Here is an 11,663-nt window from a genome sequence, read left to right on the forward strand (position 1 = left end):
ATTTTTTACTATGAATATATTATATTGTTCTTTATTTATTATAGTGCAGATAATTATTTTTTTAAAGGTGTATATATATTAAACAAGAGTAAAGTTAGAAAGTTGCTATATTTTAATAAAGAGTTAATGTAATTTAAGTTTTTATTAGTTTGTGTAAAAAATATTGAAAGGACTATAAGGCTAAAAGAGTATTTTTATCCTATTCAATTTCAAATTAATTAAAAATTTCGAATTTAAATAATTAAAACCTTAGTACCGTGATTAGCACGAGTTGGCACTGGCAGACAGATGCTAGAGCTTAGATGTGGATAGTGGGTCCCAGATATGGGTACAGGTGGCATGCACCTATTTCTGACCATTGATGACGTGTTTTGCTCATATCTCTGCATCTCATCTCTCCCTCCCTCTCTTCCCGGGAGATCCGTCCCCACCGGCGCTAACCACACCTCCGCTCGTTTCTCCTCCTGAAATATCAACCCTTTTCATTTCTTTTCTCTTTTAGTGCTTTCCCAAGCAAGAAAAATTACGCCTTTCATTCATTTGTTTATCTTTTTGGGGGATTGTTCTGTGAAATCAATTTTCTTCTGGGAAGGTATTAATTAAATTTTCTGCAACGGAGACTGCCTCTGGGAATTAGCCCGGCTTTCTCAGGAATATTCTCATACGGTTGTTTCTGTTGGGGTTTTCATTATAGTCGTTCGGCTTGTTCATGTCATCACCACCGCCGGCGAGTCTTGTAACGTCGTGGACTTCCGCTTCTTCTCTCTTCCGAAATCTCTAAACTCTGTGGTGGCCGGCACGGTAGCCGGGGATGTGGCCGTCGCCAGCCGATCTGCGGCGCGACAGGTGTTTACTCGAGTAAAGAGTGGAGCGAGATATATATTCAAAATGAAACTGTTAAAATATATATATATATATCACAAAGTGACAGGACGTAAAAAGTTACCACTATTTATGGGCTTTTATCTATCTCTTTTCGTTTTCGTGAAAATAAACTGTCGCGTATCTGATTTGCGAGGAAAACTTGCGTTTCACTATTTTCTCAAACAAATGACAGAATAAAAGAGAAGAATAGTACTCCTCCGGTCCTTATTATAAGACTCAATTTGACTTTTTATTTGGTCCTAATTATAAGACCCAATCCATTTTCTCTCTTATATTTATGCATTTTTTCCAAGATAATCCTTCTAATAATGATAGTTTTAGCCAATATATTTAATTAGCAAGGATATTTTAGGAATAATAACACTTATTTATTATAAATAACCAACTTAACTTACTTCCTTAATCTCCTCAAATAAGTCAATTAGGTCTTATAATTAGAACCGGAGGAGTAATATATAGTTGCTCTAGCAAGTCGTGGTTGATGTGGATTTAGGGAGGGACTATGTGGCACAACTAGGTTTTAGCTGTTAGGGCTGAAGTCCACATGTCTCTATTAATGGAACCCTGTTCACAGCCGCCTCATCAGCTATGTTTTGATTTTATTTTGATTTCGATTCGATTTGCCACTTCCTAAATAAAATATTCACTTCATTTAAAAAAAAAAAATCAAGAATACACAATGCTAAAGGTTAACTTTATATATTATAAAGTAAAAAAAAAGTTATATTACGGGTAAACAATGAATCCTCTGACTCCTCAATTTTATTTTATTTTTTCCTTCATTTTTATTGAGTTCAATTCAATTCTTTAATTTTATTTTATGTTCTTATTCTTTCTCTTATTTAATTTGTACCTGGTCCTTTAACTTTATTTCGACGTTTCAGTTCCGTTTCTTAATTTTAATCCATTAGAACCCGATCTCTTATCTTCTACTTTACCTTATTTTATTTCAATTTGATTTTTTATTTTCTAAAACTAGTTAGTTTTTTATTTTTATACGTCTGTCAGAGCTTCCTTTTGAAAGTTTGATTTATTACATATTCTCTCATAAACTGAGATGATTGTTCATTGTAATAATTAAGTGGAATTTGTCTTCACTTCTGCTTTTCTCAAGTGACGCTGATAACTGGCCTATGTTTTCTTGTTCGGTGGTCTTAAATCACAATTTGGGTGTAGAGAGAGAAAACAATGCAGTCCCAAATCAAAAGGTCACTCGTCTTCTTTTTTTTCTTCTTTTTGACCTGAAAAGGTCACTCCTCTTCTTCGCCCAAGCCTCCTTCCTTATAGACGAACTCGGAAATCTGAAACTCATGGCGCCCAATAGAGCACATGAAGAGAATTTAGGGTTTTAATGATCGATCCAACTCTGTCTCCAACAGAACTCTTTCTCATCTTTAATTTGTGTGGGCATGCGTACGCGCGCGCGCACACACTGAGTTACAACACGTAAAGCACCATTTTCCGATGGGATCTGTACTGTGATCGCCACTTAAAAACAACGAAGCTCCCAGTATCAAAAGAACAGAAAAGAAAAGGCAGCAGAAGGAAAAAAAAAGTTTCATATAGCACAAAAGCTCCATTCATCTTTGTCTTTAATTTGGGTTATATCCTTTGGTTCTACTTTATCTCTTCCATATACGAACGTACATAAATAATGAAGTACCCCCCAATCACATTCACTCCTCGCAATTTAGCGTATATATGCTTCCAAAGATAATCGTCAAAATAACAGTACAAAACGTGACAAATGGAGGTGGCTGAGCAGTGGCTTCACAGTATTATGGCGATATATCAGTAGATCTGTGGACTATGGATTTGCCTGCTGCTTGTGATTAATTATTTAGTTGTTTGTAACCCGGAAGAGTGTAAACTACAGGAAAAAGAAAAGGAAAGGAAGAGAAAACCAAAACCTATTTGCGTCCTCATAATGAGGAATCCCACGTGAGAAGAGAAGGAAATAGTACACATTGTTATAAAAGGAGGATGTCTCGTCAGTCATCACTGAGTAAACAGGAGAGGATAGATGATAGATAGATACTCTTTTGTATACAGAAATGGACAAAAGTTAATTTCCGTTGTTTGCTATTTCAAGTCCCTTTAGCGCCATGGCTTGGTAACACCTTTATACTGCCCTTTTGCCTGTGTTGACTTAATTTTTACGTAATCAGCATTTACTAAAGCTCTTCATTAATTTGCATGATTTTGACGATCTAATTTTGGAAGAACTTCTTCTTCTGAACACCTACGGGCCACGGTGTATATGTATAATTCACCTGTTTTTGACTTTTCATCATCTATTTATTTTAAACATTTCGTTCAAAATTAATAAGTTTTTTTTATAAAATAATTAATGTACGCAGAGGATCATGATGAAGAGGTGACAATAAGCAGTGGAGGGAGTACAAGGTTACGTAACATGATGAAGAGGTGACAATTAATGTTAACAATTTTACATAAGTTAACGAAATCAATTAAAACTGAGTTAGTCTTTAAAATTTTAATATTACTCTACTGATCTATCAGTGAATTTTGTTAATTAGAGGTGGTTGTTGAATCAATAAAGGCAAAAAGACATTTTGGGAAACAAAATAAATGTTTTTGATCCAAGTAAACTACGTACTATTTAATTAGTTACTCCGATAAAAATGATTCAAATTTTGTTTCTTTTCATATTGGGGGGAAAACTTCTTTGAGGAACCCCCCCCCCAAAAAAAAATTCTGCTGATTAGTGTAGACGACGGGCCAATATATGCTACCAGATAGTACAATTTCAGAATGAATGAAAGGACAACTGATTTTTATGTCAAGAACTTGGATAAATATAAGCCGAGTTTAATTTTTCGAGCACTTTTATAAAGTAAGATTTAATTAGTAAAGCCAGCCTTCTATAGTATTCCATATTTTTTGTGGTACATGGGAAGCGAAAAGGAGAGACGAAAAGAAGAGTAATTAAAGGAACTCTCCCTAAAGGAGAGGCGTCACATTGGAGGTAGACACACTGTCCCAGAGAAAACAAAAACATAGGCTTTTTTGATAGCTCAAATAATTGACCAAATCTTAAAATTACTGGGGACATATCTGCAATTTACCGGTGCTTCCTGGGCCTAAATTTAAAATTCAATTAATGAATTAACGAAAATTAAAAAAAATTAGTTACTATTAAATAAAAAAAATGTTCTTCTTCCTTATAATACTGTTCCTTTGGTCCTTAATATAGGATCTAATTCAATAGTTGATATTAGTTTTATATGTAAGACCCATTTCATAAGTTTATTAATTTTTTTTAAATTAATTCTATTGATATTTTTCCAACAATAATCAAATAAGAGAAGGATGAAAGAAATTAAAGAAGATGCTTAGAGTCTTTTAGAAGTAGCATATTATATTAACTAATTTAACTAATATTATTGATTTACTTAAATGAGTTAATTAGATTATACAGTAAGGATTGGAGGATTTTTTTGTTGTTGAGAATACTGGATATGTAATAAATGTGAGGATATAGAAAATAAAAAAGCTAATACTAATGAGATGAAACTAAACAAGTCTATATTTAGAATTAAAACAAATTTCTTACCCCAAGTGTTAAATTTGGTGGTGAGGAGTAAACTGAAACAAGGAAAACCAGTCCCCTCTTGGAAAGACACAAAATTGTAACTAAGTGAACCCCATGTATAAAGCTTCATCCCATGAGCTCGTTATAATTAAAATCTGTCTTCTCTTTCTATCACTTATTTCTAAACATTCCAAGTATTAACATCTCGCCCCCCTCGTCCGCTACACAAGGCCAGAATAGTTAGGGAGATGGGTTGCTCCTGCCCACTCATTCTCTCAATCATCACTCTTCATCTTTGCCCACTCTCTTCTTCTTTGTCTTTCACCCACACGCGCACATACCCATCAAATTAGATCAATTAAATTCCATAAATTCCTTCTTTTCTTCATAAACCAATACCATTTAACCCCACTTCACTTCCGTTCACTGGTTTTTCCCGACCAGACTAGTCCCATCCTCGCCTTTGAGATTTTTGTCACTTCTCTCCTTCTCTCTCCTCATAAACTAAAGTTCCTTCCTTTTCCCCCCTCATTAAAGAATCATTTTCCTATATCTTTAATTGTATTTGTTCTGCGTCTTCTCTGTAAATTCTTGATCCTGCTCACTTTTCTTTGGGCAAAGGAATTCTCCCCCGTGATCTGCCTATAAATCTACTAAGCTGCTCATCATATACACGCACAGAGGACAACGTCACACAATTAAAAAAGAAACTAAGGTCAATGGATATGATGGCAACCGAACGTGTTTGTTATGTTCACTGCAACTTCTGCAACACCATCCTAGCGGTACACCCCTGAATTCTGTTTATCTCTTTCTTTTCCCTATTTATCTTAAGCTTTTTGTTTTGCTTTGCCTTTCATCAGTTGATTTGGCAATCCAGATTTTATACCTTTTCCTTTATATCGAGATCGCCAGAGAGAGCAAGTAGATAAAGGAAAAGCTGCTGCTTTGAGGGTACCCAAATTTATAAAAGCTAAATTCATCGTCTCAGAAGACCTGATGATCGATCAGAATGCTTATAATTATGAATGGATGAAAATTATTCAACTGTTGCAACGCAACTATTACCCCAATTTTTATTACAAAGCAAAGCCTGTGTGTGCTGTTGTGCTTCACTTTCCCTTGGAATTCGAATCCATCACTCAAGTCACTTTCTTGGGTACTACCATGAAGTTTAGACCAAATAATTCTATTCCTTTCTATATTTTATGTTAAACTGGGTTTTGCACTTTGGTTCATGAGCTCAGTAATATGCCAAGAACTTCATCTGGGGAAAGACTTTGGTTAAAGAGGAAGTTACATAACAGTCCCCGTTGCTGGAAGAAGAATATCACTTGTGGATCTTTCATTGAGGAAGAAAGCAATTCCAATATATATATTTATTAATATAATAATAAATGCATACACAGGTAGAAGCCACAAGAAATATGAGTGCTAGGGCTACCCTCATGTGCTAGGGTTCTTCCAATATGGAAGCATTTTAGCCTCCCTAGCCCTCTTTTGTTTAATTTGCAGAAGCATATAGCATCATATGCGAGATCTCAGTCATGTATTGCAAAGCCGATAGCTTCGCTGCTTTAGTTTATGAGTTCCTTTTTTTTTTTCAATTTAAAAAATTCTGTTGTACTTGTGTTTACGCTCAGCTCAGAGGTTGGAATCCGTATACAAATCCATGTGATGACATGCAGTGTATGATTTCTCTCTCCTCGGCCTATTTCGTTCTTTTGTGTTATGAGCCATCGATTGGGCGGTAGGGTGTGGGTAATAAGTATTTCCATTAGTCATGATTTGCCAGTGAAGCATCTCTTTTTTAATGATCGTATAACATCAAGGATTTTTGCAGTTTCAGAATTGTTGCTTCCTTTAAGTACAGAGGGCAGTGTCTCGCTTTCTTTCTACAAAGCCAGTCATTCCCGGCCAAACCAGAATATGCTTTCCTTTAATCTCCTTTCAACTTAAGACCTCTGATGAGATTACCCCTTTTAAGAAAGCATCCTCTTTCTTTCTCTCCTCCACAAATGCAGATCTCAAATCACTGCAAAAAGAGCATTGAGATTAATCTGCTTCACCTTCACCATCATCCAAGCGCTTCTTTATTCATATCTAGTCCAGCTATATCTCCTTGAAAGCAGTGATGGAGCGCGGTTAATGGTGTTCATCGTGGCCAATGGTATCTGTTCCGGTCATGTCATTTTCACCTCTTTCTTTCTTTCTTTCTCTTTCCTCCTCGCTATGAGCTTACAATTTCTATCTTTTATCATCTTGCCTTGCAGTGTCAGCCAAAAAGTCATGCGTACCCAGAACAAGGCGCCATTGTGAGAGTGCTCGCTTTTAATTTACCCATGTCAGGCCCTGATGAGCTTGCTCCTAATTAACATGGACATTGAATTCCCACTGACTACTGAGCTAGCTAGCTAGCTGGATATAGGCGCCCCTTAAAAATAGGCCTCGCGCTGTAAAAGACAAAAACTTCCTCTTCTCACTTCCCTCTCATGCTTTTTCCTTCTGTTTTTTCCCTCCTCTACACTACGATTTATATTTCATCGGCTTATCGCATTGCTGGTTCCTGCGAGATGGCTGTGCGAAAGCTTTATTATTTCTCCTAGTAAATATTTCAATCATCATAATCTGAAGCTCATGTCTTGATCTGCTCTTACACATGGTAAATTAAATAGAGATGTCAAATTAACAAATGATGAAATTTGAAGAACTCTAATTATCACTAGCTAGCTATAAGAGATGTCAATGATGAAGGGTTTTTTGTAGCTTTTCATTTAGTAATATGTTTGATGGGACTAGATGACAGAAGAAGTTCTTGATGCTCTTCTCCTATATATGTGAATATGCAAGTCAGAAATAAAGAAACTGTTGTGCGTTTCTAGTTAAATTGGAGGCGATAGCTTTGTTTGCTTTTTATTGATAAAAAATGGGTATTGGCAGGTACATGTTCCATGCAGCAGTTTTCTTACCGTAGTGACGGTTCGATGTGGGCACTGTGCTAATTTACTGTCAGTCAACGTAGGAGCATCTCTCCAAACATTCCCTCCTCAAGAGCTTCAGGTATTTCACCGCTTCCTTATCGATCGATTCAGTAACCGCATATACATATACATATATATATTTATATGAGATTGTTTTCTTCACTGATATCTTTACTTCACTTGATTCGAACTCCTTACACTAGAATGCTCGGCCGCAGCTATAACATTTGAATGCCTTACTATGTATTTGTTCGATTGGATATTACTGAAGTTTGGTTGTTGGTTAGTTACAGAAACAGCACCTAGGCCTTGAAGAACCAAGCAACAGAGAAGAGGAATCATCTTCAAAATGCAGTAAACTTTCTGCATTTGAGTCTGCAGAGCACCAACAACATAGAATTCCTCCCATTCGTCGTAAGTGTCTCTCAACTGTTCTCTTCCTTTGTACTTAGCTTCTGGTATCCCATGATGAATGAAATTATATTGTTATTTCTGCCCGAAGTTTAAATGAACAATAATATTGTGAACCTCTCTCGTAATCCATTTAAAGAGTTTAAGACCCAAATGGAAAAACTCAGATGCAATACACAAGTGGCAGAAGTTAATATATGAGCAAGCACAACAACCTCATCATTGAGGACGCCACTTGTCATAAAACTAGTTTTTCATGAGAGAGGTCATTCATCTCTGAGCATCAAACTTTCCTTTGTACAACAATACCCATATCGGGCAGCCCATTTTAATTTATTTTCTTCAATTCATTTGGCCCCCTCTTAGATGGTGCCCTTACGTAACAAAATTGACCCATCCTAATTAATTGATAGCGCGGTGCTGTGCCCTAGAACATATCATACGCGAGCTTATCTAAATTCATTTTTCAGTTAATATTAACAGCTCAGGTAAAGTGATCATATAGTCCCATCTTTATCATAGAGCTTTCCAGAAAGGGCCTAGACTATCACGACAAAGATGGTTTGATAAACAGCAAGCGAGCTAGCAGGAGAGCAAATAAACGACCCTTAGATACATACAATGATTATCAAATGAATCGTCTTGGGAACACACAGTTTTCAATTACCAGTTCCACTATCCGTCAGTTCGTTTATATATGTGGATACTATTCTCTCCTCTATGTTGTTGAAAAATTAAAAGGAAAAAAGGGGATTTTCTCGTGTATGTGAGAAAAGTGATATTTGGCTAGAATTTTTATTATTCATGATCAATAATGGCATAACTATCTATATATGCATTTCATTTTCAGTTTAATAATTCTGAATTAAAATAATTAATCTCATGCATGAATATTGCAGCCCCTGAGAAGAGACAACGAGTTCCTTCTGCTTATAACAGGTTCATCAAGTATGTAATTAAGCTTTCTGATTACCATTTCATTTAAACATCAATTGTGCTGTTTATGATTTCGCAAGCTTCTTCTTATATTTGCGTCTTTTTTTGAAGGGAGGAAATCCAAAGGATTAAGGCTAGTAATCCAGATATCAGCCACAGGGAGGCATTCAGCACAGCCGCCAAAAACGTGAGTTCTAACTTGATAGCTAGCTGCTCCCATTTTCTTTCTAACTTTTACGAGACTGCATATTCCACTGTGACACTGACTATATGTTGAAAACTGTTTACTACATTAATCAGTGATTTAATTTAAAGGCCCGAACTGATTAACTTAGAAGATAAAATTTTGATAGGCAAACATTTCTTGCACATGTCAAAAGTGCAGAATAACTTGTATGAAAGTTGCCTGTTTGTGTGTCAGAGCGGGGTGATTACCAGTTTTTTCTTCTTTTTTTTTTGGGGGGGGGGGGGGGAGGTAGCTTTTGTCACGTTAAAAGTAGACAACTGCGTCCACCTAAAAATTCTTCTGGGGAAGGTGGCAGTTCAAATTCCGAGCCATTAATGTAAGAAATTTCCATATCCATGTCTAAGAGTAATTATACCTCATCGATAATCGATGATATGGACAAAAATGCATGTAGGGCTGATATATTACAACGCCATAGTTTGCGGATATAGGCCATATCAGGAGGAGAAGACAACTAAAAAATTCCCCCCAAAAAAAGAAAGCGTAGTTGGCCTGAAGAAGACATTACCACCGAACGTGGTCATAAAGATGTGAGTAAATGATATATGGGGACATTTCTTTAGACTTGGTCAGAAGAGTAATTTGGAAAATAGAGCTATATGTGATGTGATCAGTGGGTAAAAAGCCACCAAACCTGAATTTAACTTAATTTATGCTCAATAAATTATTTATACACTACTACCTCCGATCTCTAATATAAGAGCTCATTTGAATTTTATTTTGGTCCTAAATATAAGACCATAATCCCTTTTATCTCTCATATTTTTTTTTTCAAGGTAGTCCTTGTAATAATGATGGTTTTAGCTAATACTACTGGTTAGTGAGGATATTTTAGAAAAGATAATACTTATTTATTACAAATGACTAACTTAACTAGTTTTCTTAATCTACTTAAAACTAGTCAACTAGCTCTTATATTAAAGACCGAAAGTAGTATTATAATCATTAATCAAGACTGTTGCTCGATCGAAAGCCGCTTATCTCTTTTTTTTATCCTTTTTTCTCTTACATTTGATATGATATATAGCTTTACTTTGGTGATATTCATGATTCCTTTCAAATAAAATATTTTTATAATTTGAATTTCAATTCTCCGTTTGAATAACTCTGTTCTCTGTCTTTTCCAATGAGTCCTTTCCAATGATACCTTATATATATCGTGCTTCCCCAGGTCTTTTTTCTTTAATGATGAAATTTCATAAACATTTTGATAAAATTTCATAAAAATTTTCTTTTCTGACTGAAATCAAACCCAAAAAATAGAAAACGCACCATGAATCGTGTTTCCATGTTCATGCATGATTGTTTATTACATGTACTTATAAGTCAACTTCCCATCAATCCGATGGCTATACATCTTAAATTATAGTGAAGAATATGAAATGCTTTATACGATCAGTTGAATTTGTGAGTTCATTGCATGCTCTCCTTTGCACAATTAGGTTTAAAACCGGAGAGAGGATTTGATATTGATGATGAATTTATATATGACTAAAAAAGAGTGGCATCAAAACTAAGCAATGCTCAAGATATATCATAGCTAGTAAGCATCGTAGTTTGGTAGTGTATATCGTATAATATATAGTACATACCACCTAGTATCCTATTAAATATTTTAATGTATTGTGTTTGTGGGATTGGGGGGAAATTGTGTGGAACAATACATGCAGTGGGCACATTTTCCTCATATTCACTTTGGATTAAAGCCGGATGGCAACAAGCAAGCAAATTTGGACCCGCAGGAAGAGGGAAGTCAAAAATCTAATGGCCTTTATTGATGATGATGATGATATCAAGATGGAAGCATGTAAGTATCTGCTAGAATTTTATATGCTTGACCTGAACCAGTAAAAAGTGATGAGGTTGATCAAATTTCCCAGTCACATATATACACAACTGGATATGGTAGGCCTCTCTTCTGGAAACCCCGATCGATCCATCAGCCTCGCCCATGAATGTGTTTAAGAGCCAATTAAGTAACGTCTGAAATTTATTATGCGTATCTGTGTTGCGTTTTCAACTTGTTATGAACGATTTCTATTATTGTGATTGCGTTTATTGTATATGTTGAACTTAAGCGAGCAATACGTTCCTGAAACGATTCTCCTCGTCAGTAATAATATTTCCCTTTATCTTATCTCAATAATAATCTGTAGTCCTTTCTGCCAAGTAACGTCATCTCCCTCTCCCGCCCTCTCATCCTCGCATCGTGGCTCACAAGTTTCGTTGCACGGAAGTGTGTTCACTTACAGCATTATATTCTGACCGGCTGGCCAGCTTCTTCAACAAAAGTAATACTAATAACTAGAAAAGAAATACTATCTTTCTTAATATAAAAAGTAGTTGACTAATTTGAATAGATTAAGAAAATTAATTAAATTAGTTATTTGTAATAAATAATTATTGTCTTTTCTAAAATATTCTTGCTAATCAAGTATATTGACTAAAACTATTATTATTACAAGAACCACATTAGAAAAAAAAAGATAAATATGAAAGATAAAACAGATTAGAGTGTTATATATAGGACCAAAATAAAATTCAAACAAGCTCTTATAATAAAGTCAGGAAGTATTACTCCTACAGAGAAGTTTCTTATCTGGAGCAAAATGGCTGCGGATTAATCATATTATTCAAAGAGTAATGA

General features: G+C 35.3%; 1 protein-coding gene across 2 annotated transcripts; it reads left to right on the forward strand.

The window, feature by feature from the left end:
• The first annotated feature begins 4,774 nt into the window (after positions 1-4,774).
• On the forward strand, positions 4,775-11,185 carry LOC114716004 (putative axial regulator YABBY 2). 2 transcript variants are annotated; one of them, XM_028900928.1, is made up of 6 exons: positions 4,775-5,226; positions 7,382-7,501; positions 7,716-7,836; positions 8,733-8,781; positions 8,881-8,956; positions 10,687-11,185. In XM_028900928.1, exons 1-6 carry the CDS (start codon positions 5,161-5,163, stop codon positions 10,792-10,794), a joined length of 540 nt encoding a protein of 179 aa, XP_028756761.1. In that variant the 5' UTR covers positions 4,775-5,160; the 3' UTR covers positions 10,795-11,185. The 2 variants fall into 2 exon arrangements, with proteins under 2 accessions (XP_028756761.1, XP_028756760.1); XM_028900927.1 differs by having other exon boundaries at positions 4,781-5,226; positions 7,710-7,836.
• Positions 11,186-11,663: the final 478 nt, after the last annotated feature.

Source organism: Neltuma alba, unplaced genomic scaffold (genome assembly GCF_004799145.2).
Source record: "Neltuma alba isolate B1F8T4 unplaced genomic scaffold, ASM479914v2 tig00011640_pilon, whole genome shotgun sequence".
NCBI classification, from domain to species: Eukaryota; Viridiplantae; Streptophyta; class Magnoliopsida; order Fabales; family Fabaceae; genus Neltuma; species Neltuma alba.